This window comes from Suncus etruscus, chromosome 18 (genome assembly GCF_024139225.1).
Source record: "Suncus etruscus isolate mSunEtr1 chromosome 18, mSunEtr1.pri.cur, whole genome shotgun sequence".
NCBI classification, from domain to species: Eukaryota; Metazoa; Chordata; class Mammalia; order Eulipotyphla; family Soricidae; genus Suncus; species Suncus etruscus.
In genome coordinates, this window is record NC_064865.1 from 18,065,122 (window position 1) to 18,092,600 (window position 27,479).

General features: G+C 53.8%; 1 protein-coding gene across 2 annotated transcripts in view; it reads right to left on the reverse strand.

Moving 5' to 3' along the window:
• Positions 1–191: 191 nt before the first annotated feature.
• TMEM181 (transmembrane protein 181) overlaps positions 192–27,479 on the reverse strand; it is a 29,120-nt gene continuing 1,832 nt past the window's right edge. Inside the window, exons 1-17 of one of the 2 annotated variants that reach the window (XM_049765466.1) lie at positions 21,832–21,851; positions 16,797–16,900; positions 16,040–16,095; positions 14,913–15,003; positions 13,762–13,883; positions 13,146–13,256; positions 12,390–12,470; positions 11,128–11,227; positions 10,653–10,783; positions 10,459–10,550; positions 8,563–8,620; positions 7,377–7,479; positions 6,124–6,175; positions 4,678–4,760; positions 3,705–3,794; positions 3,010–3,076; positions 192–2,815 (exon numbers count right to left, since the gene is read on the reverse strand). In XM_049765466.1, the coding sequence (XP_049621423.1) occupies positions 2,737–2,815; positions 3,010–3,076; positions 3,705–3,794; positions 4,678–4,760; positions 6,124–6,175; positions 7,377–7,479; positions 8,563–8,620; positions 10,459–10,550; positions 10,653–10,783; positions 11,128–11,227; positions 12,390–12,470; positions 13,146–13,256; positions 13,762–13,883; positions 14,913–15,003; positions 16,040–16,095; positions 16,797–16,900; positions 21,832–21,839 (1,428 nt within the window). In that variant the 5' untranslated portion in view covers positions 21,840–21,851 and the 3' untranslated portion in view covers positions 192–2,736. Of the gene's footprint in view, positions 2,816–3,009; positions 3,077–3,704; positions 3,795–4,677; positions 4,761–6,123; positions 6,176–7,376; positions 7,480–8,562; positions 8,621–10,458; positions 10,551–10,652; positions 10,784–11,127; positions 11,228–12,389; positions 12,471–13,145; positions 13,257–13,761; positions 13,884–14,912; positions 15,004–16,039; positions 16,096–16,796; positions 16,901–21,831; positions 21,852–27,479 lie in introns of those variants that run through there. The other variant, XM_049765465.1, reaches the window with a different exon arrangement.

The following is a 27,479-nucleotide window of genomic DNA, read 5'->3' on the forward strand; positions in this document are numbered from 1 at the left end:
CGTGTCTACAATGTATTTGAGTCTAGTCGCTCCCCACTCCCTAAGCCTCCCGCGGGCTTTGGTCCCCCTTGTGAGAAAGGTTTCACTCGCTCCCAAGCAGGATTCCCCTTGTTCAGCTGTTCCCTGTGCCATCAGGCAGCCTTGTGGTGAATTACTTCACGTGGAAAGAGCAAACAAAGAAGATGCTTAGGTAAGGGATCAGTTATTAAAAATTTATTAACATTTACAGCAAGGAGGTCTCAGAAGAAAACCGTTCCTAGGTGTGCGTATACCATATGGGGACCCAGTCCATGGTAGATTTCTGAGACCTACAACAGTTCGTTCTCCTGGAACCTAGTGTACAGATTTCGTTTACAAATAGTTACAGTATTTCTGTAAAAAGGCAGTTTTCAGTAGCAGAAAGTGCTGTTTCATAGTGTGGCCATATGTTACCAGTATCTTGAAAACGTCCAGTTGAGATCGAATAACAGGATGTCACAGGCTCAAGACACCTCTTGATCCTCCAAGACCCTAACCTCTAAGACAGCTGGTTTTGACACCCGCATGGTATCTGAAGCTCCCTTACATGTTGGCTCGTGTGTTCAGAGCAGGCCTCTGACCCCTTCCCTGGACCGCTGTGGCTCCCCTGGAAGAGGCCTGACTCTGACCCATCTCAGAACTGGGCCTTCAGGGAGGCGCTTGTGCACGCTGAAGCCAGGGCCGCTTGGCTCCTCACCTGTCCGATCACTGGGCTGCGCTTACTTAACAGGAACTCTTATTGCATCTATGACTATGTGGTGACCGTAGAACCCTTGAATATAACTTCTACGTCCCCTGCTCCAGCCCTTTCAAACAGGGTGGGAGAGAAGACAGCATCGCTTTGCCACAGTCATGATTTAATAATAAATCAACCGATTCCCTGTGTGGGTAATGGAGCTCTCCCAAGGGAACTGTAAGTTCGTCTGGTCATCTTCCAGGTTCCCCTAGACAAGACCAGTCAGTATTAAAGGAATTATCCCAAAAATGTTATTCTAGCCATTCCCACGAAAGAACTGAAGTCAGCTCTTTGTGTAAGTTTGCCAAACTCTAGATAACAAGGGGGGGGGCGGCACCCACAGATGGTCTTACTCCTAACTGGGTAAACTTTTTGGCGGACTTCAGTGTTTTAACCTAATGCCTACAACATGTGATACATGCAAATACATGACACATCCACTTTATGCAGAATTTCACATGAAGGATGCAACATGTTGCTACATATGATAGGCCAAGAAGGAGAAACTGCAAATGCATGATTTAAGGACTCAACCATTTCCCCCTGTAAACACTTCTTCCAGTAATCTGGTTTCCAATAATTAAAAAAAACTAAATAGTCCCATAGTTTGTCTCCATTTTAGTAACTTGATTCTTTGAAGTATGAAGATTACCATAGTTTATAATTACACTGTAAGATTTAAAAAGTTCTAATGCATTTGGCTAAATACTTAATATTTTACATTTCTGATAAATAATATAATCATGAACAATTGTTTTATAATGATAAGATCTTATAAACTATCGCACACTAGAATACATTAATCACAAGTATTCATAAATTTACATAAAATTATCGATAGGTACTCTAATAGAAGTTGTAAAACTTGGTACCAAAAGTTTTCTAAATACCTCTGAGTACATGAGATAAAAAAAAATGATTATACCTTTGCAAAAGCAAGATCCATGTAAACTCGACTTAACCTTTCAATAATATACTTCATTCATACTGACAAGATTTTGAAAACAAATATATAAATGGCCTATAATAAAGGTTCCTCCTTGTGGAAGTTTCAAGTAAAGTGTCAGGAACCCGGGATGAATCTCGACGCTCGAGGCCCAGCATGCCCTTTCTGGGGCAGACTTCTGGAAGCGAGAGCTGGTGCATAGAGGCAGGCGGGGCCTCGGCACAGTAGAGCTGCTGCCCCCACCGGGCATGTTGAGGGGAGGCAGGGAGGGCCACAATCCTGAAGGTGTCCACGCTTGGGACAGGAGCTACAGCTCTCAGGATGAGAGCACCAAGGCTGGGCCCCCAAGTCCTGGATGAGCCTTCACAAGGCTCATCCTTGGCAGAGTTCATGACTGCACCCCTAGAAGACTTCCTGGTGATCATTTAGAATCCCTTAATGCCAATCATGTGTTTAGTGTCTATTAAAAAAAAGAAGCCTTGTTCCCCTGGGGTGGAGGACTGTGTGCAGTGGGCTTGTACAGGACCCTTCCCACCAAGAGCCCAAGGGGCTCCGTGACTGTCCACAGGCACAGGCCCTGCCCTGGAGCCCAGCTCCCACCCTTTCCTGGCTCAGGAGGCCCCATTAGGCTTCTAAGCACCCAGGACTACAGGACTTCCTCAGGCCATGGGCTCCGAATGAAAAGGGCGACCCTGGGCCAGGAACAGCAAGCAGGACACAAGCACAGCTGCCAGCCTGCGCCTCGCCATGGGGGTCAGGGAACTTGGGATCAGTTCATTCATAAAAAAAAAAAAAAAGAGAGAGAGAGAGAAAGAAAATGTTGCATTAAGTCTCTTCTCAGTGACAACTAACAAACTTCTGGGACATGTCTGGGGAAGGATCTGGCTGGTTCAAGTCTCCATTTCTTCCCAATACCAATACCGCTCCAGAAAGAAATTTTGGCCCGACATTCCGATCCGTTTCAGTGTTTCAGTTTTGCCTTCACAGCGATGCACAGAAACGAGTGTCTCTGAGCTGTGGGCAGGGCCAGGCCAGCTCAGTCACTGTCTGACTCCTCCCGGTACTGCGCCCGGATGGCCTGGCCATTCTGCAGAGGCATCTCCTCATAGTCGCTCCTGAAGGAAAGGGAATGGGGGACATGGCTCGTACTCCTCCACGGCGGCCACACCCATCCACCACTGACCCTCATCCAGGGAACCCCATGCACAGGGGTGCTCAGTAACAGAGACCTTTTTCTTTGAACCACAGGAACCCTGAGATGATGCAAGGGGTGGGGGGCTGACAGCCGCTGAGTGAACACACGACTCACCCATAGATGACGTCATCGTCCGAGTCATTGAGCATGGAGAAAGCAGGGTTGTCCTTCAGCTGCGACTCTGCCCCCAGTGAGAGAGCCTGTCAGCTGCGCCCAACCCAGCTCCCCACCCATGGGCCAGGCCCATGGCCCATGGCCCACGCTTGGCGGCTGAACGTAGATGGAGCTAAGGGCCCAGAGGCGGGCTTCCACCTGGAGCAGCACATGCGTGCATTCATGCCACACAAAGACACATATGCACAGATACACACATACACACACACATGGGAGCTGCCCGCACACCCACCATGGAAGTTGGAAGCCCTGTCCTGGCCGACAGGCCACTGAGGTCACCACACATATGCCATTGGAAGCATCTGGGCCTTTCTCCAATATGCAGCCAACTCACAAGCTACTCGGCCAGCACCTGGGAGCCAGGAACTTGTGTCCTCCATGTTCCCTGGGCGAGAGGCTATTGGGCTGCAAGTACTGGGGTCCTCAGGATAACCTTGGAGAAGTTGCTCAGGAACAACAACACACACGGGGGGCGGGAGGGCTCAGATGAGGCCTGCTAGGAGCTGCTCTTGCCTTTGCTTAAGTGCAGCCACTTCTGGCATGGGGCCCCTCTGGAGAAACCGCCCCAGACCCCCTCTGTGGGCAGGGCCCCTCCCCCATCTGGAAAACTTAGACCACCTTCCAGGGCCTCTTACCATACAGGGCATTCCGGGATGGTGAGTACACGAAGGCCAGAGTGTAGAGATAAAAGTTCAGCAGCCCATAGAATGATGAGAACTCGGCGGGTGATAACTGTCAAGGCCAATGACACTGTTCTCTCAGGAAAAGCCTCAGCTGTGGGGGAAGCTGCCTTCAGGCCACCAGAAATGCTTCCTACATTCCTACTGCACATTGCTAAGAGGGTCCCACACCTGAGACCCTCCCACATCAGCACACTGGGACAGCAGGGGGGTGCTACCTGCCTTACTATCACCCAAACTGCAGCCATGTCATGACCAATATCCACAGAAAGGGCAGGAAGGCCAAGGGCAGTATAGACGGGCCAGTCGCTCTTTAAATACTCTGACTTAGAACCCTGAGGTTCACTGGCCTTGAACAGCTCAAACACCACATCGATTTGAGGCTGGACAAAGCCTGTGGAAAGGGCCCCACATCCAGGGCCAGTTCCAGTGCCCCAATCCTCGATCTCTACAGGGAGAGCATGACTTAGCACAAGAATGGGGATCTCCCAAAGTACCTTGATGAAGAAGAAAACAGGGCTTCAGTCACTGCAGATGTTGGGGGCCCTGGATTTATTTGGTTTGGTTTTGGTTTGGGGGCTATATCTGGGGTGCTCAATGAACTCCTGGCTCTGCATTCAGGGATCATTCCTGGTAGTGCTTGGGGACCATATGGGATGCTGGGGATCGAACCCAGGTCAGCCTTGTGCAAGGTAAGCGACCTCCCCGCTGTTCTATGGTGCAGGGCCCCAAATCTAGACCTTAGATTTGAACCTGGGCTCAGCCACATGCAGAGGATAAGCTAGGGAGCATCATCCTGCCCAGTGCAAGCTCCTCTCTCCCAGAGAAGGAAACCCTCAGGTCTCCACAGGACCAGCCCAGCTTCTCCACAAATCCACAATGCCACGAGTACATTAATGGCACCAGCACCCATCAGCTGAAAGGATATAATTCTGGTAGTTGGTTGACAGCTCAGCTACAAAATTGTCTTGTAATACTTGTGCTCCAAACCGCAAATAAAGGATGACAATGCTGGAAAAGGGAATGATACATAAACAACCAGGAAACAGAACTGATTCCAGACTCGAGGTGCCTAGCCCAGGAAACCTGTGCTCAGACACCTTTGCATGCAGTTGGGGGCACTCTGCACCTAAGCCCATGAGCCCGAATCTCATCACAAGTTAAACAGGGGCAGTACATGGTCCCTCCTTCTCTCTCCTTTGTCACCAGCAACCGCATCCCTACCAGCACCTGAGGAAAGGGCTCCTCTCTCACGCAAACCCAGTGACAAAACACAAGCCTGTGGAGAAACTGAAAATGGAGATGTGGGACCTAGATCCAGGCCAGGCTGGCACTTCCACACTGTTCACCCCCACAGTCCAATGGACACAGGAAAGGCACACGTCGGATTCTTCGCCTCCCTCCTAAAAGCCACCTCAGTTTCCTTTTTCTGAGACTCAAACCCAGACATGTGTCCCTCAGCCCAAGTGTGTGTCTCCGACCCAAATGTGGAACTCTGAGGTGTCGAGTGTGAGTATCGAGGAATCTCTCTCACATTCAAAGTTTCTCTCAAGTGTCTAAGAGTCTCAGGTCCCTGAATGTGAGTCTCTCTCAGGTGTCTGAGTGTGAGTCTTCCAGGTATGTGTGACTCAAGTACCAAATCTGAGTCTTTCTCAGGACTTAAGCGAGCTTCTCTCAGGTGTTGAATGTGAATCTAAGGTGTCAAGTTTTGAGTCTCAGATATCAAGTCTGAGTCTCTCTAAAGTGTCCGAGTGTGAGTTTCTTTCAGGCTCCAAGTGTGTGACTCTCTCTCTCAAGTGTCCCAGACTCTACACAGGCCCTGTTCCCCAGGGCACTCCCGCCTGCCTCTTCTACTCCCTGGCCACAGGGCCAAGGGCTTGTGCCACTCCATCAGCCCCCACTGGTCTTTTCATTTGCCCTGTGCTCTGGCAGGTTCCATCTGTGCCAAGCATGTGGTCATAGCCCTCAAGAAGTCTGTGAGCAGACTATTCCTGCCTCCCCTTATGCCGCAGAATAGACACTACATATCCATTGCCCCAGTAAAAGCCCCCCACTAAGGAATATGATTGCTGACCCTCCAAAAATTAACCCTAATGGGGAAGAAAGATACTCTTGCTAGAAACAGGAAAAGTACAATGAGGCTGAAGAGATAATACAGTAGGGAGAGGATTTGCACAAGGCTGACTCAGGTTCAATCCCAACATCCCATAAGGGCCCCTGAGTACCCCCATGGCACATTCCCAAGTACAGAGCCAGGAGTAAGCCCTGAGTGCAGCCAGGTATGGCCCAGAAACAAAAACAAAAACAAGAAAAAGATAAAGAATAACGAAAAGTTCAACACCAAACTTCTTTCAAGAAATAAAGTCCCTCTTACCTAATGACAAGCACCATGAAAGTCAGCGCAGTCAAAAATTTTAACCTGAGATCTGAAAAGAAATATAGAAAATGTATTACGTCTCCTTGGGAGTAAATTTAAGAAGCTTGTCACAGAGATCGTCATAATAAGACTTCTTGGGGGTTTTGTTTGTTTATTTTGAGGCCACACCAGGAGGCGCTCAGGGGTTACTCCTGGCTTTGCGCTCAGAACGATCCTGGCAGGCTTGGGAGACCTTTAAAGAAAAACCTGTTTCCTGCTGGACCTGGAGCTGCTGCTTTCTGCCTAAAGCACGGGGGTGATGTCCGCCCCCTCCCAGGGTACAAGGAGGGCCCTAGCCAGTTCCATAGCCACATGGACTTGGCTGTGATTCCACAAGTATAACAATCCACGTGGCTCTAACAGTCCCACTGGCCCCATCAGCTCCCACCAGACACCTGCGGCACCAGCTGGATGTTTAATGGTGGGTTGTGCGTTTCCACAATCCCCAGAAAGGGAGAGGGAGAGGGAGAGGGAGAGGGAGAGGGAGAGGGAGAGGGAGAGGGAGAGGGAGAGGGAGAGGGAGAGGGAGAGGGAGAGGGAGAGGGAGAGGGAGAAAGAGAGGGGCAGGGAGAGGGATTCCCCTGGCCCCTGTCTGGGTAGGACAAGTGGCGCAGGTCTGGCAGGCCAGACACTAACACGACAAGCAGTTCACCCACAAGCCAATCACTCCACCACATGGAAACACGAGCCAAGATGTCAGCTGCCCCTCCAGGCCTCCTGAGTAGCCTTTATTGGAATAAACAAAGCCAACCCCCAAGGGCAGAGAAAAAGCCAGATGAGAAGGCAATGGGAAACATCTTTTTTTTTTTTTTTTTTTTTTTGGTTTTTGGGCCACACCCGGTAACGCTCAGGGGTTACTCCTGGCTATGTGCTCAGAAGTTGCTCCTGGCTTGGGGGACCATATGGGACACCGGGGGATCGAACCGCGGTCCGTCCAAGGCTAGCGCAGGCAAGGCAGGCACCTTACCTTTAGCGCCACCGCCCGGCCCCGGGAAACATCTTTTAACAAGAAAACCAAAGGAACCAATCAAGAGACATCTAATTAGAAGACAATGAGGACCAATCCCAAGGCCTCCACCAACAGTGGAGACTTACACAAGGTGCTGCTGGGGGTCACAGCTGAGTGTCCACATGGGTCTAGTCACCTAGGTTCTTGACAGAGCCCAGCCACTTGCAGGGACCCCACCCGCCTCCCCCATCACCACACTTACCGACATAAGGCATGTGACGCAGCTCAGAACAGGCACGCACAATCAGGAAGAGCAGGTATAAGACATATACGGCCCCCACCACCATGAAGAAGATCTTCATCCCCTAGGAGGGAGCAAGGCACTAAGTCAGCATAAGACAGGTGAGGCCAGACCTTCAGAAAGGGCCCGAGAACCCCAAAGAGCACAGAGAACCAGAAGTGTTCCCACTCAAGCCCAAAAGTGCTCTATAGGGGTGCAGGTCACAACCCAGGAGTGCATGCACCACCCCATCAGCCCTTCAAAGGGCCTCGCTCTGAGGGCAGGGCATGCCCAGCTGTGGAAGGAATGGGGAGTCTACAAGTGGGTGTATGGCACCTACCCATCCCTCCCCACGAAGCAGGGTCTATCCTTCCAGGCAGTTCTGTAGAGCCACTCTGAGAGACACCAACTGTGCCCCAGGGTTGGGACTCATGTCTGGTTCTTAGAACCCCAATAGAAAGCCAAACTTGACCAATCACTGGCAGGCGATGTGGATGGAAAACACCAGCCCAGTTCAAAAGACACAAATGGGCCAGCAGAACTGAGCATTTGTGAGTCCTCTTGCCCCTCAAGACTCAGGGACAGTGCTCTGGGATTCGGCCTGCAACACACCTCACTCATGACAGACTCTGCTCTGGTGCTTCAAGCAAACCAAGGACTGGGAGATGACAGATACCATGTTGTGTGTTCAGTTGACTCTTTCCACCATGACCTTCTGGTGGTCTTTATTGTTGTTTTTTATAGGGTTACTCCTGGCTCTGTACCCAGGAATCACTCCTGGTGGGAATGGGGAAACTATCTGGAGTGCCTAGGATCAAACCCAGTTTGGCTTCGAGTAAAGCAAAGGCTTTAATCTATGGTACTTCCTTTCTCTCCACCTTCTCTGATTCTTAAGTTACCAACCAGGGAGCTTGCTACCTCAACTTATGTTACAAAGCAATAACTTTTTAAAACATATTTAGAACATCCTCAGGTTTCCTTAGCAAAGGTTTTTGTTTTTTTGGGTTTTTTTTTGGGGGGGGTCCAATGGGGCTCTTTGGCTCATTAACTCGAGGGATAATGTAAATTCTGTGCTTGGGTTTAAATGGAACAGGCAAAGGACTAGCCCCCTCTCCCCATTAAGCAACACCAAGGCCGCAGAGCTCTCCAACCCAGTTCTCAGTCATACCTGAAAATTTCCCGTGTCAACTCGGTACTGGTACATTGGATCGTGCAATTCATTGACCCTACAAACACAAAAGTAGAAAAGGGCAGACTGGGGCAGAGTGACAAAACAGTAGGTAGGGCATTTGTGTTGCATGCAGCCGACCTGGGTTTGATCTCTGGCACCCCCATATGGTCCTTCGAGCCTGCCAGGAGTAACTTCTGAGCACAGAGCCAGGAGTAACCCTGAGCGCCACCAGATGTAGCCCAAAAAGCCATAAAAAGAAAAGGGCAGGTTAATGAGCTTTGGAATTCCCTTGTCGGGCCCGGAGAGATAGCACAGTGGCGTTTGCCTTGCAAGTAGCCGATCCAGGACCAAAGGTGGTTGGTTCGGATCCCGGTGTCCCATATGGTCCCCCGTGCCTGCCAGGAGCTATTTCTGAGCAGACAGCCAGGAGTAACCCCTGAGCACCGCCGGGTGTGGCCCAAAAACCAAAAAAAAAAAAAAAGAAAGAAAGAAAGAAAGAATTCCCTTGTCGAGGGGCTGGCGAGGTGGCACTAGAGGTAAGGTGTCTGCCTTGCAAGCGCTAGCCAGGAAGGACCACGATTCGCTCCCCTGGCATCCCATATGGTCTACCCAAGCCAGGGGCAATTTCTGAGTGCTTAGCCAGGAGTAACCCCTGAGCATCAAACTGGTATAGCCAGAAAAGCAAAAAACCAAAAAAAAAAAAAAAAAAAAGAATTCCCTTGTCGAGTTGAAAACTCCCTCAGAACTGTCTGTAGCCCACTCATAGGGAGAGCCTGTGCTGCTAGAAACACATGTAATCTTCTGGGGAAAAGCTGCCCTGCTGACCCCACAACTATCCCTCAGCAACGCTTGAACCTAATAGAAGGGTTCCTCATGAAAGCCAGTTTCTTGCCTCTTTCCTATGAGCACCCCAAGGCGAGGAGCACCCCAGCAGGTGACAGGCTCTCGAGCTCTGGGATATACAGGGAAGTGGAGCACACACCCAGGTGTGGAACCAACCATCCCTGCATCACGTTCATGAGTGGACCTCATGACCTCAAGCTTCATGGAGACCCCAGACAGGAGTGGTGCAGGGGGAGGCCATGGAGGCAGAGAAAGAAGAAGGAGAAGGGATGGGGGAGGGAGGGAAAAGAGAAGAGGGGAGAGAAATGAAGGGGAGGGATGGAGAAGGAAAGGAAGAAAGAAAGGGAAGGAAGAAAAGGGGGAGGAAGGGAGGGAGGGAAGAAGGAAGAAAGAAAAAAAAAGGGAGAAAAGGGGGCCAGAGAGATAGCATGTAGATAAGGCATTTGCCTTGCATGCAGGTCGGTGGTTCGAATCCTGGAGTCCCATATGGTCCCCTGAGCCTGCCAGGAGCGTTATCTGAGTGTAGAGCCTGAGCACTGCTGGATGTGACCCCCCCAAAAAAGGGAGGGGTGAGGAGGAAGGAGAAAGGGAGGAAGGGGAAAGAGGAATGAGAATGGGAGAAAGGAAAAGGGAGGAGAAAAGGAGCAAGGGAGAGAGAGGAGAGGGAGGAAGGGGAAAGGCTTCAGCAGTTTGTGAGCCCACGAACAGTCTCCACCTCTCAAGAGCAAGGGAAAAAGTGGGTTTCACTGCTTCTCTCCGGGATTGGGGCCTGTGTGTGTACACAGCTCAGGAGCCCACAGAAGCCCGTGTTCCCTGGCACCACTTAGGAGACATGGCATCTGCGCTCCTGGGTGAAGCGTGGCAGACCTCTCCAGAACCCAGAAGACCCGATGCCTTTGGAGGTCATTTCACATGGAATCAAAGTGCTCTTGGCGGCTGAGCACCTGCTCTGCGTCCAGAGGGCTGGATCTCCAGCAGCCAGCTGGGAGTAGCCCCTGAGCGTTACCAGCTGTGGTGCCCAAACCCAAACATCAAAGAGAAAGCACTCACGTCTGCCAGATCCCCAGTGTGACTGAAGCCAGCCAGAGCAGACCCACGATGAAGAACTTGGGCAAGTAGAAGGTCAGACACTTCCTTTCTCCCTAGAGTGAAGACCAGAGGCAGAGCCCAGTGACTCGTCTGTGGGGGCAGGTCCCTCTTTGCGGGGGCAGGTCCTTCTACCCAGGCTGGCTCAGTCCGCTCACCTGCACCCGGATGCCGTGGTACACGCAGAGCCAGAAGAGCAGCAGCGCACAGAGGAAGAGGGACTGGAACAGGTCATCCAGCATCCCGGGGAACCAGCTGTTCACCAGGAAGGACAGTGGGAAGAAAGGGTCTGCGGGCGGGGTGGGGCTGGGCGTGAGTCAAAGCCAGGACAAGACCAGGGCCGGCCTGCACCCTGAGGTCTCACTCCTCTGGACCCGAGAGGGGAAGGAGACAGGACAGGGGCACGTAGCAGCATCATAGTTAGTTCCCAGGCGCCACCTGAGTTGGACATGATGTGGGGGAGCTGACACCCATGAGGGGACACACAGGGACATAAAACCCCCACTCCCTCATGACATGTTCCTTTGGGGACACACGCACAAGGACATACTCCTCCCCAAGGACACTCTCCCACACAAAACCCATTTCCATACAGGGACCACTCCCCTCCCGCTCCACGGCGCATGCACACACCGTTATAGAGCAGCAGCAGCGGCAAGAGGATGCCCATCCATTTCTGCTCGATGCCCCAGTCCCGCATGGAGAACTTTCGCAAGGAGTGTGCGAACAGGCACTGTGAGGAAAGGGCGTGACACTGCTGTGCAGCTGCAGGCTCCACCGCTGGCCCGGTCTCAGGCAGTACGGTGCAGGATGCAGGCCCTGCCTCAGTCAGTTCGTCCTCATGGGTGCAGGCCCTGCCTCAGTCAGCTCGTTCCTTCAGATGCCAGCCCTGCCCTCAGTCAGCTAGTCCCATCCCTCCCCGGAGCCACTGTCTCCCAGGACACAACCTGAAAAGCTCGCACAGCCACCCCGCAATCTGGCCCCAGGGATTTCCAAACCATCTCCCCCACCCCAGTACCTTGGCCAAGTGCTGAGGACCCAGGCCCAAAGGGGAAGGCCAGGACAGTAGGGCATGTCCCAAGCCAGCACCTCCAAGGCCAGCTGGGAACAGGGCAAGGTCTTTATTTTTATTTGTGGTTTCTGGGCCAAACCTGGCGATGCTCTGGACTTAATTCTAACAGGCTTGGAGACGCAGGGTACTGGGGATTGAACCTGGGTTGACCCTGTGCAAGGAAAGCCCCTCCCCACTGTCCTATCACTCCAGCCTAGAATAAGGGTTCTTAAAGCACGTCGGGATTTTGTGTTCACTGTTCACTGGCATCTAGACCTGAGGGCTGAGGCTCGTTTATGCTCCTTCTGGGATCTGACCTCAGTCCTCTTGTAGGTTGTGAGGACTTGGGGCTGCTGGCTGCCCCATCAATCTGTCAGGCTCATTTCCTCATGAGGACACAGGACACCAGGATACCAGCTCACTGGGATCAGGGTGGCAACTGGACCCAGACCTCCACCATGCCCAGGCCACTGCTGTCTGCCTCCACCAGACTTGCCAAAATCTGTATATCTGCAAAGAGGCAGAGTGGCCCGTAGACACATCCCCTGTCACCCCTCCCCTAAAAGTCCTCTAGGGGGCTGCTTCTCAGCCATGAGGGAACCCCAGGGCTCACTCTGCTGTCAGGGCCACCTCCCCATAAAGTAACCTTGGTCCTGTCCTCCCTGCAGCCTCACTCCCAGAGCCCAAACACACACGGGAGCCCAGAAATGTGGTATCTTTGCAGCTGCTCTGGGAACACTCAAACCAGGAGACCCTTCCCAGGTGCAGTCCAAGTCTATGCTCTGCTGCCACCTCCCACAGACCCTGGGGAGCAGTTGTCACCCCACAACAGAGAGTGTCTCACAGTGACCACGAACGTGAGCACCACGAAGACAAAACGGAACCAGATCTCCAGCTGGGAGAATTTCGGGTCGTAGGTCTTCCACTGAAACAGAGAAGGGAGAGGTGAGGACAGGCTGGGGAAGAGAGAATGGGGTAGGGGAAAAGAAGGGAAGGGTGGGCAGAGGAGAACAAGGGAGGACCAGGAAGAGGAAAGGGGATGATGGCTGAGCAGTGGTGAAGCACAAATGAACTGTTGAAGTGATGAGACGGCTGCTGTGTTGGTCTATTTTTCAGTAGGGCCCCTGGCCTCCTCCCTTTACTATTTCAGACAGGGAACTGGAAGCTCCTTTGTGTTCAGTTAGACCTCAACACCACCATCAGAGCCTGGTTCCCAGGTCTGACCTGAGACCATCCCCTGCTACTCAGACTGATCTGATTGGTGAGGTTGGTGATGAGACAGGGCACTCCATCGTTCTCCCTGCACTGTCCTAAGACCACTGTTGGGCTGAAGAAAGAAGACCCGTCCTCCTGCCGTGGTAGCCAGTCCAGTCTCCGGCCTCACTGGGCACCACAAAGCTCATCCCAAGGTTGCTGTCACCTGCTTTGCAGCAGCCCTAGACTTCACTAGTCATGGGTTTCCTATCATTCATGTGCTGCCAGCCTTCCAGACGGAAGCACCCAACTTCCAAACTGTCCCCATTATTTGGCCAAAGATATGGAGACACCCCCACCTCCACCCCCATCCTAGTGGCCTCGGGGTCAGGGGTCAGGTGCTCACCGTAAAGTTCATCTCTTTGACCTGGAGCTTCAGGTGCTCGAAGCCCACGACCACCGTATACTGTGTGTAATTCAGGTAGCCTAGATGCATCACAATAATTTCGTTGCATTTCTGCCAATAGAGACATGTCTTTAGATGGCGGGGACCCCAGGAACCCGTGCATAGGATGCTCATTTCAAAGGCAGAGTCTACCACGGGGCACCCCCTCTCATCAAACCAGGAAGAGCTGAAGCAGAGCCTGGGGACCACTGGCTTCTGTCCACCCAAGTGCCCAGGCAGCCCCTCGTATCAGCCTGTCACAGGGAATGGGGTGACTCCACCAACAAACGTGCGTAGTCCCCAGCACAACACAGACAGTAAGCCTGTGCTCAGGGCCCTGTGCCTATGTGCATATGTGCATTTCTGTGTCTGTGTGAACACCTTTCCCAGGACCAAGGCACAGCAGCCAATGGGATCCTTTTAGCCCATCTTTACATGACTTAGTTTTTTACTACCCAAAGATCTGGGTGTCTGGCCCATGGCTCAGGGCAGTGCAGGCCTCAATTTAGGAACCTTCTCCTTGCCACCCCAAAAGGATGCCAGAGCACACGAGAAACAGGCCCTTTCACTCACTCACCCCCGCACACGTGAGGGTCCTCGTCCGATTGTGCACTTTGCTGTGGATGAACGTGGTGGTTCCATCCTTGGTGACCCCGTCCACTTTCACCGTCATGGGGAAGCTGGTCTGAATGGACATTTCTGCAGAGGGAAAGCCAGGGTCAGCAGTGCAACCTGCCTGTGGGTCACCGCTCAGCTCACACAGGGCCAATTCACACAAACTCACATCTGGTTTCTCAGTTTCCCGGCTCAAACATTACTTAAGACTTTACGGGAAAATAAAAACTGTTTTCTCCTCTTGGATTACAGAATTCCCTAGTTTTCTGGTCACAGACTCCTTTGAAAAACAAAAACAAAACAAAAACAAAAACAAAAACAAAAGACCAAAGACCAAAAAGCATAAAGCCAACATTCAGTGCACACACTGGCAAGGTTTCAACTTTACCCCCTCTGTGCTGAGGGCTTACTCCAGGCTCTGTACTCAGGGATCCCTCTTGGCAGGGCCTGGGGGACCATATGGAATGCTGGGGAGCATATCTGGATTGGCTGTATGCAAGGCAAACACTTCTTGTCCTATCACTCCAGCCCTGGGATAAGGAACCTTAGTGTACACTGAGGTATTTAGGCCTGGGGTTCACTTCTGTTCCTTTTGGGATCTGACCACAGGCATCTTGGAGGTCGTGTGACTGGGCAGGGGACTTTCCATCACACGAGCCACAGCAGAGAAGAGAGTAAGGCCTCTATTCTTGGAGTCTGGGAAGGGGCTATGTCCTGCGCCCACACTGGGGCTATACCTCAGGCCTCTGGTACCCTGGAGCCCAAGTCACTTGGGCAGGACAGCCCTGGGCATTTGGAAGGTCAGTGACATCTGGGCTCCAGATACTGAAGACAAGAGTGGTGGGAGCACTCCTCTGTGACAGCCAAAATGTCACTATGTCTCCAGACACACTGAGAGTCCCCTTAATGCCAATCGCCAGACTCAAATCCATGCCAGCACCCATAAAAGGCCGCAGGGAGAGTCCAAGCACCAGGCTTCAGGGACAGCTGAGGCGCCACTGTTCTTCTGTCTGAGGAGTGCCCAACCCCCATAGCTGTCAGTGAGCTCTGAGCCTTTCCAGCCCTTCACCCAACCTGTGCTCAGAAAGAAGCGGGCCCCAGTGGTCACCCTACCTTTCGGCTCCTCCAACTCCACTGTGCAGGTCAGCCAAAGCTGCTGGTTGTATGTAGAAAGAGGGTTTGACAGAATCCGAATGGGCTTCATCTGCGGCAAACATGAGCGAATTTAGAGGGACCACGTGGCCTTCATGGAGCCGCCAGATTTCTCCTGGTCCCCACAGGCTTGACACTCAGTAAAAATAGTTTGGACTTGGGGGGGGGTGCAAATGCTGGCTTTGCATGCGGGGGTCCCAGGTCTGGACCCCTGAGAACAAAGCTCGAGTTACTAAAGAAACGAAGGACACATGAGGGTAAGCAAAGCCACAAAGGGGATCAGGAGAAACCATAAAGATGAAAAAGTTCCTGTTTTGGAACATTTTTTCTCCTATCTCCTTTTGAAAACCTGCCAAGAGACATCTGGCAGGATGCTGGGTGGGAAGCACCAAGACAGAGGGTCTCACACCAACTCCCACAACACCGTGACTCTGCCCAGGACATATGCTGTCATAGTGGCAGTGTCTGGGACACAGACAGAGAAGGGGGTCCTGGCTCCCTGAATCTAAAAATGGTGATAAACCAAGGCACTTTTCTGTTTGTGTTCTTGGGGTCCATACCCAGTGGTGCTCAGGGATTCTACACTTAGGAATCACTCCTGTTGGTGCTCAGGGATCACATGAATGCCAGGGACCGAACCCAGGTCAGCTGCATGCAAGGCAAATGCCCTATTCTCTATGCTATCGCTCTGCCCATCCACCCTGGCATATTTCCAAAAAGAAGCATTGCAAACTGCCTAGAGAACAAGGCCCATCCCCACCGGCTGCCTGATTAGGAAACCAAAGAAACACAGGAGAACCACACAAAATGCTGAGACTGGTGAGGGAGTCCAGCCCTAAAGGCTGCAAGCCAATAGGCCAGTGAATCTAAGTGCCCCCGCCCCAGAGGAGGGGTCGTCAGCAACCCTGAGACGCAGCAGCCAGAGCTCCGGACGGTAGGGAAACGTGCTGCCTCGAGCCAGGCAAGGGCCTATCCCCTGGCTCTTCAGTTTAAGGGGCCAGTTCGTGCACCCTGAAGCCTTCAAGGCTTCTCCATGCTGCTCCAGGACAGGCATGTATATCCCCAGAAGCCCTCGGACCCAGGCTCACCTTCTTGCTGTGGTTCAGTGAGAAGTTCGCGGCCGATGTCTGGATCACTTTGGGCCCTGCAGAGGAGAGGATAAAGGTGGCAGGTGACCTGGTACTGGGGCTCTCTCCATCTTCTCCCGACTATACAGGACACCCCACAGGGATCTCAGCATGGGGGTGCCACAGCAAGGGCTCGGTAGCCTGAGGCAGCTGTGTGGGGACACAGGTGAAGGGGCCGGGGTCTCCTGTTGTGTCTACCCCGGGGGTCACCACCACTGTCCCTCAGTCTCTCATTGACCCTAGGCCTGGCAGCAGAGGAGCTGTGGGACCACCAAGCACTGAGTCATCTGTCAGGGTATCTGGGGGAACCAGACCCAGTGGCTAGAAACCCCATCATCTCTCTGTCACCCCTCCTCCCCTCTCTGCACCCTGAGTGCAGGGTGCTTGGTCTCACTCGCTGCTGTGTCCCTGTGGGTGCCACTCCAGCTGAGGAGGTGCATATGTGGGGAGTGGCCTGAGGGCATATGGTAGGGGTTGTGTGAACTATGCAACCCTCACAGGGGAGCCCCACGTGTGTCCTCCCAGGGTGACACTGGCCAGACACTGTGACCAATGACTGAGACACACTGAGGTCCCCCGGTTCAGAACACAATGGGCTCCCCTGCTCTGGGATTTCACCAGCAGAATGTTCTGGACCCCCACATTCTGGGCCTGCAGGGGACCTCAAGGTACAGGGTAGGGGTGGAAAAGCCAGAAGGAAGCGTGACCCTTCACTGACCTTTGATGCCCACAAAGACTGTGAGGCCAAAGCAGACGAAGAAGACCACAAACACCAGCACAAAGTGGCGCTTGGAGAGCGAGTAGAGCCGCATGGGCGCCAGCCTGCAGGGACAAACACAATACCTGTCAGATGTCAGACCGACACCGACAGACCCGGCCACCTCGGAAACTGTCCGACAGACCTGTAAGGACCAGGCCACGTTGGGGAACAGTGGTCAGACCCGGCCATCACAGGGACCATCGAATAGACCCAAACAGACCCAGCCACCAAGGGGAGAGTACACAGACAGAAGGGAGGAGACAGATTAGGAAGGAGACAGAGAGGGGAGGAGACAGTGGGGGAGACAGAGAGGGCACCAATGGGTATATTTGAACTGTTTGGTGGGGCAGGCACACCCTTTCTGATCAGCCAGAGGCTCAGGGCAGGTAGCAGTGCTGGGGCAAAGGTGCTCGCCAGGCCGTGACGTGGCTCTGCTGATAAGGGAGGGCTGGCCAGTGAGGCCCAACCTTGGGACCAGTAACCCATGCCACTCTGTCATGGTTTCTGAGCCTTAAGTTAGAGGTAAGGCATGTAGGCAGGGGATGGGCTGCCTGAGCCCCACTGGGTCCTCCAGCATGGGAAGCAGGAGTTTGGGTTACCAAACCCAATGCATTTCCAGCTATCCATGGGGCACGGAGCTCTGGGCCTCCCTGTGGCTCCTCAGGGACCAGCAGCCCAAAGATGCTGCTTCACTGGATGCAGCTAGAGAGGGTCTCATTTAAGCCCTACAACTGCTCTGGCCAGGTGTGGCCTCACTTGTGACTGTGGACACCACAGCCAAACAAAGCTACAAGGACCCGCAAAACCCTCCCAGGCCCCACCCATCCACCTACTCGCAGTCTGCAGTTTTCTCCTCAGCTCGGCCAGGACAGACAGAGCAGAAGGACAAGAGAAAGGAGATTCTAATGCAGGAGCAAGAGCAAACTGCAGAGTGGAGATGAGGGTGTTACGGGGTGAGAAAGGGAAAGGCTGGAAAGCAGAGGGCCAGCTCAAGGAATAAAAGTAAAGTGAGAACCTGAACAAAGAGAATAATCCCAAGCTGAAAGGGGTGTCAGAGAACTGAAAATTCATGCTGACGATAGAAGCACTTGATGCCGTGGGGCCGGTGAGGTGGTGCTAGAGGTAAGGTGTCTGCCTTGCAAGCGCTAGCCAAGAAAAGACCTCGGTTCGATCCCCCAGCATCCTATATGGTCCCCCCAAGCCAGGGGCAATTTCTGAACCCTTAGCCAGGAGTAACCCCTGAGCATCAAATGGGTGTGGCCCGAAAAACAAAAAGAAAAAAAAAGACTTGATGCCGTGAAGAGAGTAGGCGGATGGATGGCACACAGGGAGTTTACCCTGTATGTGGCTGAGGCGGGCTGAGCCCAGCACCCCTCTGATTTTCCAAACAGCAAGCTCAGAGAAGGAGTGTGGGACCTTCCCCATACAGAGAAGCAGTGAGAGAAGGGACCTCAGAGACTTGGAGCATTTAAGGGAAGCTGGGGTGTCAGCAAGACGGGCCTGGGCACTGAGGGGGTGAGAGCAACAGAGAACATGCTGCTGACAGAAGAACTGGCCAACGCTCCCTCACCTCCTAGTAAGTCAGGAAGGAAGGAGGCCAGCCAGTGGGACACAGACACCACACCTAGACATTCCCTCTTAAGAAAGGGAAGAGTTGGGGCCGGAGAGATAGCATGGAGGTAAGGCGTTTGCCTCTCATGCAGGAGGTCATCGGTTCGAATCCCGGCGTCCCATATATGGTCCTCCCGTGCCTGCCAGGAGCAATTTCTGAGCCTGGAGCCAGGAATAACCCCTGAGCACTGCCGGGTGTGACCCAAAAACCACAAAAAAAAAAAAAAAAAAAAAAGGGAAGAGTTGGGGCCGGAGCAGTGGCATAAGCAGTAAGGCATCTGCCTTGCCCATGCTAGCCTAGGATAGACCGCAATTTGATCCCCCGGCATTTCATATGGTCCCCCAAGCCAGGAGCGATTTCTGAGAGTATAGCCAGGAGTAACACCTGAGAGTACTGGGTGTGGCCCAAAAATAAAAAAAAAAATAAAGAAATAAAGAAAAAGAGTAGTTGAGCAGCAGCAAATGGGAAGTGATGAAGTGGCGCGTGGACCCACGTCCTCCATATTGTCCAGAGCAGATCTCAGCAGATCTCAGCAGAAACCTGAAGGCCAGAGAAGGACTGGAAATAGCAGAAGTTCCAGAATGCAACCAAGATACAGCTCCTACCAAGGCCCCACTCAGAACAGAGTGACAAAGGTTCTAGGGCTCATAGCCATTCATCCAGCCTTGGAACGTATATTAAAGGGGCCATTGGAACAGGAACAAAACAGCACAAGCAATAAAAATAACTTTCACTGGTAAGTCATTGCATGACAGGCTGAAGAAGCACAAGAGGGAAGGAGAACTCTGTTTCAATCTCCTGGCATCCCTTAGGGTCAGTCCTGGGACCTAAGCCCCTGCCAGAACTGATCCCTGAATACAGCTGGATGCGGCACCCAAACAAAAATCAATCAGTACACAAGAAAATGAATCCAAAACTTAGAAAACAAATGTAGGAAGGGGGTAAGGGAGACAAGAGTCAAGGATTCCTTTTAATGACACCAAGGGAGAACCTGCTTGCAGGGCTCGATCCCCAGCACTCCGTATGGTCTCCCGAGCTTCGCCAGGAATGATCCCTGAGCCCAGAGCCAGAAGTAAATCCTGAGCACCAATAGGTGTGGCTCTCAAATCAAATCGTCGTTTTCGTTGTCAGCACCATCATCATCGTCGTTAAAATGCCAAGTTTTAGAATGAGTTCTAAATCAAGTCGCTATCAACTTAATATAGATGATGCCGTACACAAGATGTTCCCGAGGAACAAAATCCATGGCAGAGACAAACACAACTGCAAAGAGAACTGAAACATAGCGCTGGCCAACTGCCCTTTCCTGCCAGCATGTAGGAACCGCTGCTCCAGGCCGGGGTCACCCTGCCTGGGCCTATGGGTCGCCTGTTGTTGCTGTGGCTCCAGAGCCCTGAACAAGGGCACAAACACACGTGGCCCGGTAGCGCTGTGAGCCACCGACCCAGCCAGGCCCCAAGCAAGGGGAAGGAAGGCACATGGACAGGACTTGGGAGCCAGAAGATCACCCTGGTGCTGTGTCAGCAGTGTGAACAGCGGACACAGCCTGTCCTCTGTCCGGAGCAAGGGCCTGCACGTCTAAAACGGCTCGGCCAGAAAGGGTCGCCTAGGAGGGACAGCAAATTTGGGGCGAGTACAGCCTCGACTCTCGAGTGAATGCACGGACTCCCTGGCTTCCCAACAGATGGCTGTGGGCACGAAGCCATTGCCAGGCATGGCTGGTAGGGCACGGGATCCAAAGTTGGCCTTCCTGCCCCACAGCATCATGCTAGCCACAGCACGCAGCCACGACTCACCCTTCCTCAAGCCTCCAAGGCAGCCACCACAGAGAGCGGTCCCCACGAACAGACAAGTGCCCCACAAACAGACAGCCACCCCCCCCCCAGTCAGCACCACACGAAGACAGAGCAGAGATGCCACAATAGCAGGAGGAGCAGATAGTGGCCCAAGGAAGCTGGTGGGGTCACGGATCCCCCGAGAAGCTGGAGGGGTCACAGCCCACACCCCAAACATGGGCAGGCCAGCCACCCTGAGGACCGTCACAGGGAGTAGCCGGGGTCTGTGCTGTCTGTTTGGAGGGAGGAAGCTCCACCTTCCCCAGGAAACAGCTGCCAACAAGTGAGATTGGAAACGACACTGCGGCAGGAACCAAGGGGCCAAAAGTATCCAGCCCAGAATCTATCCCAGATCACACCTCATTCACTTCATTCAAGACAAGGGCAGGAGCACATCGGGGAGGACATTTGCCTTGCACCTAGCAGACCTGGGTTCAATCTTCAGCATCCCATATGGTCCCTCCAAACTCAGCCAGGAGTACCCTGGCTGCATCTGAGTATCACTGAATGTGACTCATTAACAAACATAAAGACAAAATATTGCTCCAATCAAAACAAACCTGGAAGGAGAGAAGGAATCACAACGGTTTCTCCTGCAGTTCAAACAGAAAGTCCCAGACAAGCTTAGGGAGGGACCCTCTCGACCCACCACGCTCTGGCTCCCACCCCATCTTTTCAACTCCCAATTCCTTGGCAGCTTGCAGGAAATGTGTCCAAAGCTTGGCGACCTGGCAACTCGTCTCAGTGCCTTCCGGCCACTCCTGCCCCTCGAAAGAGAGTGAGTGGGCAGGGAGGCTATTAAGTGGGGCCAGGGTCACTGGAGCAGCCCCTGGATCTGGTACCCCCAAGCAGAGCCCTCTAAAACTCTCATCTTCCCACCCACCACCCCACCTCTGGCTCCCACCCATCTTTCCACCTCCCACTTCCTTGGCATTTTGCAGGAAATGTGCCCAAAGCTTGAAGACCTGGCAACTCGTCTCAGTGCCTTCCGGCCACTCCTGCCCCTCGAAAGAGTGGGGCAGGGAGGCTATAAAGTGGGGTCAGGGTCACTGGAGCAGCCCCTGGATCTGGTACCCCCACCAGAGCCCTCTAATGCTCCCCACTCCTGTCCTGCTCTGGTTCAGGTTCATTGGCCACAAGGTCCCTCCTGGGCCCCTAAAGCAACACCCGCTTCAACTCTGCGAGGGTGTCCGCTCACCCTTTCCCTACCAGCCCCCCAGATCCTTTTGAGGTACGGGTCTCCGCTGCCTGCGGGGTGGGTGATGGGGGGGATCAACACTTGCATAAACTGGGCAGGGCAGGCAGGAGACCCCGGCTCGGACCCGGCGCCCCATGGGCTTCTGAGAGCACCCTGAGGCCCGCTGCTGCGGATCCCCCTCGGCCCCGGGGCTGTGCCCAGGGGCGGCTCTTGCACCCTCCCGGGGACCCTCCAGGCCGCGTCCCCGGAGCCCGGTGCCCCGTGCAAGCCCCGACGCAGCTGTCAAACGCAGCTGTCAAACGCGGGTCTCCCCCGCAGGCCCCGGGCCCGGCCCGGCCCCGCACTCACGGCTCCATGGCGGCGCCCGAGTCCGCTCGCGGGCCCCGCGCCGGCCCCGCAGCCTCCCTCCGCCGCGGCCCCGGAGCAGCGGCCGAACCCGCGTCAGCGCCACGCCGCGTCCCGTCGCGTCACGTGCGCGGAAGCCGCTCGCCGGGGGCGGGACGCGCCATGCAAGGGGCGGGGTCTGGCCGGTAGGGCGGGGCCAGGGCGGGAAGAGCGGGGCGGGGCGGGGCCAGGGGCGGGGCCATGACCGGACGCGAGGCGCATGGGTGGGGCCAGAGCTCTGCTGAAGAATGCACGCCTGGGCCGGGGCCAGGAAAGGAAGAGCGGCTATGTGGGACGGAGTCAGTGGCGTGGCCAGGGACGGACTAAGACTGCACGAAGCGGGGCCAAAGAGTGCACCGGGCGAGGCCGAGGAATAAAGCGGGATCACGGGTTCAGGGGGCGTGGCCAGAGCCGGACGCGCATCGCACGGGGTGGGGCCGGGGCCAGAGCAGAAGGGTGCATGGGCGGGGCCACGGGAGGGGCGGGGCCAGAGCGGAAGAATGCACGGGGCGGGGCCGGGGATCAGGGCGGGGCCAAAGTAGGAAGCGGCGGGCGGGTGTGGGCGGGGTCAGAGGGCGTGACAGGGACAAACCGGATACATGGGGCGGGGCCTGGAACAGGGCGGGGCCAGGGTAGGAAGAGCGGCACTGCGTGGAGGGCGGGGGCCAGGCGGCGCAATGCACGGGCGGGGCCGGGGCCAGAGCAAAAGAATGCATAGGGCGGGGCCACGGGAGGGGCGGGGCTAGAGCAGAAGGATGCACCGGGCGGGACCGGGTATGGGCGGGGCTAGGGCATGAAGAGCGGGTGTGGGCGGGGTCGAGGGGCGTGGCCAGGGTCGGACTCGGGCAGCACGGGGCTGGGCGGGGCCAGAGCAGAAGGTGCGCGGGGCGGGGCCGCGGGCGGGGCGGGGCCGGGGTATAAAAGGCGAGGTCGGGGCGGAGTCAGGGCGTGGCAGGAGGGAGGCTGCAGGGGCGGGCGGGCGGCGGAGGGAGGGAGGGAGCCGGGAAAGGCTCGACTGCTGGGGTGGATCGGAGGGGAGGGCCGGGGTGGAGGCTCGAAAAGGCAGAGCGGGGGGCCGGGAAGGTGGCGCTAGAGGTAAGGTGTCTGCCTTGCAAGCGCTAGCATAGGACGGACCGTGGTTCGATCCCCCGGTGTCCCATATGGTCTCCCCAAGCCAGGGGCAATTTCTGAGCGCATAGCCAGAAGTAACCCCTGAGCGTCAAATGGGTATGGCCCAAAAACCAAAAAAAAAAAAAGAAAAGGCAGAGCGGGGCCGAAGAGATAGCATGGAGGTGAGGCGTTTGCCTTGCATGCAGAAGGTCGGTGGCTCGAATCCCGGCGTCCCATAGTGTCCCCCGAGCTTGCCAGGCGCGATTTCTGAGCCTAGAGCCTGGAGTAACCCTGAGCGCTGCCGAGTGTGACCCAAAAACCAGAAAGAAAAGAAAAGGAAGGGAGGGAGGGAGGGAGGAAGGAAGGAAGGAAGGAAGGAAGGAAGGAAGGAAGGAAGGAAGGAAGGAAGGAAGGAAGGAAGGAAGGAAGGAACCAAAAAGTCTAATTAGAACCATCGGTAGCACCTCACCTCCCTGTAAACCATTAGGTTTACATGTTCGTCCCATTTTCTAAGGGCAGCACGTCAGCCACTGACGCTATTTCCTTCTGGGGAAGCACCGGGCAAGTCTAGCCGTCCTTGACACTGGCTGCTCAGCTCCTCAGAAGGCAGCAGCCTCGGGCTTCTCCCACGGAGGCTCCGGAACTCCTAGGTTTCCAGCCTCCGTCCTAACTGAACTGATACTTGTGCTTGTGCTCTGGGATCTCTCCCAGAATCTCAGTGTCATGGTAAGAGCCAGGACAGAAAGCTGAGTTCCATCTCCCCAGCCAAGGGTCTTTAAAATGATTTTTTAAGACATTCCAAGTGCCTCAGCTGAGACCAAAGAAATGGTTCAGAGGATGAGGTGCTGGCCTAGCATGAGCTCGCCTGGGTTCAAGCCAAGCACCACATGAGGTCCCCTGAGCACCTTTGGAAGTGATCCCTGAGTGTAGGCAGACCCAGAAGTAAGCTCGGAACGCTTTCGGGTATGGCCCCAAATCCATAATCTTGGGTGGGAGAGAATGCATGCATAACCAAGGTTCATATGCGGATATCCAGGATTCTGTCCCCAAGAAGCCTAAAAAACTTGGGCAGACAAGGGGAGACAGGCCCCAAGAGACAAAAGCACTCAGAGAGGATGGCGGCTCCAGGCCAAGCACTTCAGATTAAGGGTCCAAAAGGCATCACGGGGAAGTGGCTGTGACATTCAGTCTCACCTGCTCCCCTGGGCCAGAGCAGCAGCGGTACCAGGCTGACAGGAGGATAATGGGCCAGCAGGGGGCAGTGATGCACAGCCAGCTGCTCTGGGCAGCACCCAGACAGACTGTGTGCCCTCAGGAAACAGCAGCTCAGGAGCATCGGAGCACTGAGGGTCTAGGTTTGTTGTATCTTGGGCAGGAGCTTGCCCTGGGTGTGGTTTCAAGGCAGAACCCAGTGGGCCCTAAGTGATTGCAGATATATCTATGGGGGCTCCAGTCACAGCGTCGCACGGACCTGGGTGATTTCCAGTTTTGCCTCCTAAGAGAGATGCAAGTTTCCTCCCAAAATAAGAGACACATGAGGGAAGGGTGCTAGTGCTCGGCGGTTGTTTCCAATAACTGGAGAATAAAGAGGAAAACAAGGGATCAGAGCAATAGTACAGTGGGGAGGCTGCTTGCCTTGCATGTGGCACAACTGAATTTGATCCTTGGCACCCAAGATCTGAACGTTATCCCTGAGCACAGGAGTAAGCCCTTAGCACCAGGTGGTGGTGCACTGTGTCTCTTTCTCTCTCTCTCCACCCAAGACACACAAAGGATGTAAAGTTCATCTTCTGACATAGTGAGACTGAACCAGGGACAGATGGGTCAGTGCAGATGGCAGCTCGGTCTTTAGGAAAATGCTCATTCCGTCTTGGTTCCTGAGTAGATACAGCAACTTGAATAGGACCTGCGGGATGTGGGAAGTGGAGAAAGGGCTGGGTGCAGGTGGGGGCAGGCCTCTGGCCTGAAGCAGAGGGAATTCCAGTTTGTAACCTAGATGTTCTGCTTTGTTGGCAAGTGTGTCCCTGGAGGAGATGGGAACACAGCAAACATGCTCTGAAATGTTCTTCACCTTTCCTAAATAACACCCGGTCAGAGGGTGAATCAAAATCTGATGGATAGAGTCGGGGTCTCTACTTCCCAGAGCTCCCCCAATGATTCCTTGCCCAGACATCGCTGGCACCTACATCTTGTCCTAACCATGCCCAAGACCAGCGCCTACTATTTTCCAGCACTGCCTGAGTGGCCACAAGCCAGATCCTGCATTCTAGACTGGAGTCTTGAGTGTGGTGAGGAGGAGCTTACACTGTCAACAGGCTCTTTGATAGAACAGTGGGGCTGGCAGGGCCTGCATACAGTGGATTTAATCCACTGTAAAATGTAAAATGTGCCCAAAATCCCACTGATAGTGATCCCTGAACACAGAGCAAGGCCTGAGCACTGCCAGGTGTGACCCAAAACAAGGAAAAAGAAAACCAAGTTCTGCCCAAGTTGTTCCTTCTGAGACAGACCCAGAAGAGTTCAGAGGTCACAGAATGCCACTTCTGGAAGCCCCCAAGCAGCCGCCTCCTGGGTCCTGCCTGAGGGGGCAAGTGTGAGACAGTGAAAGGCCAGCACAGTCTCCAGCCATAGCTCTAATAGGCATCCACCTCACTACAGAGCAGCAAGAATAAAGGAAAGAGAGGTGACAAGTAGAAGGAAGAATAACAGATTTTAAAGCAAGAAGAATCAGGGACTAGAGAGACAGACAGTGGGGAGGGTGTTTGCCTTGCAAACAGCTGACCCAGGTTCCATCCCGAGCACCAGAAAATGTCTCCCTTAGCTCTGCCAGGAGTGATCCCTGAACTCAGAGTTAGGAATAATCTCTGAGTGCCAATGGATATAGAAAGGAAGGAGAGAAGGAAGGAATAGGAAGGAAAAAAGGAAGTAGGAAAGAAAGAAGGAAGAAGGAAGGATAAATGTCCTATTTATCCCACCTGAATGATCAGACTTGCCCACACCTGGGATGGGCAGGAGTATCTTGAAGAAAGGATAATACAGCTGACTGGAGGGAGAAGAGGAAGCAGACACAGGAAGGGTGCTTGGAGGCAGCAAAAAAAGGCTGCAAGAAAATCTTAGCTGAGAAGCCATGTGGAGAAATGCACATGGCGGTTAGGGCCTTGAAATAAAGCTGGATATCTCCTGAAACTTCAAATGACTGCCTGCCTGTGGATAATTTCTCCACTGTTACCGTGCAACCTTCAGACCCACCAGCGAAGGGGCTATAGGCCCAACCCTAGGACTTAATATTTGATATATAATCGGAAGGAAGGAAGGAAGGAAGGAAGGAAGGAAGGAAGGAAGGAAGGAAGGAAGGAAGGAAGGAAGGAAGGAAGGAAGGAAGGAAGGAAGACTGACACATGAGTCCTAGTGAGACTTTCAGCTGCACTTTCCAGCGAGGCTCCACATCTTCCTGTGCCAGCCATGCCAACTTCTGTTGGTTCTAGAGCATTCTGTGGCCTAAGGATGCTACACTCGTTGTCCTTTACTGCTGTTTCCCCAGCTGAGGCAGGGAGAGATTCTCAGGCCTTCTGTGACCCTTCTCACTTGAGAAACACCCACAAGAACCCATGCCAGAAACTTTGGGTTCACAGCATGGTTGAGATTGTTTTTGCTTTGGGCTATTGCATGTTCAGAAACCTTCTATTGTGCCCAGTTTGGGGGCAATCCCCATATTCAGTGGCGCAACCCCACATTGTCTACCCACCATTTATGAAGAGAAGGCCCAAGGAACAATTCAGATTTTAATCTTCCCTGAAGTGACATCTCATCTTACTTTGTACACCTGCCTCGTTTGCCAATGAAGCACTCAGCCTGCTTTGCAATTACTTATTCACTGCTGAGAGCCCCTGGCAGGAGTTACCCCAGCTCTTTTGCTTGTCACTCTCTCCCAATATCTCTGAGGGCTGGAGCAAAGAACTTTTCAGAAAAGATCCAGGAACTAAATAAAGCAAAGATGAGTCCACGGGGGTGGAGCTGCTCACCTACAAGATACACCCAAACAAGTTGCACAGATGCACACTAGTTACTCTGTCAGAAACCAATTATTCTGCCAGTTACACTCCCAGGACCTAAAAGCATCTGGCTGCAAGCATATGGCCATGAATTTGAACCCTAAATGCCCACACATGTGCTGAGATCAGTCCAGGTAGCTCTGTTGTCTGTGATCTATAGCATTGAGTGTGACTCCCGAACATGGTAGAGCAGAGTGTGTGCAAGCACCACAGAAACAATGTCCAATCCCAGTGAGTGGTACAGCTGAGAAGGTGTAGCAGTGGCCAGGCCAGAGTGCAGCCCAGGTGGGTGTGCTCTTGACCACTGGGACAAGCCCCACACCCAGAGCCCAAACCACGACAAAAGAGGCCAGGAAGCTCCTCCACGGAAGATGAGCCTCAGGGAGCATGAGGTCGACTATGCAGGCACCCAAACTGATGTGTGGCATCTCCCAGAACAAGCTAGCTAAA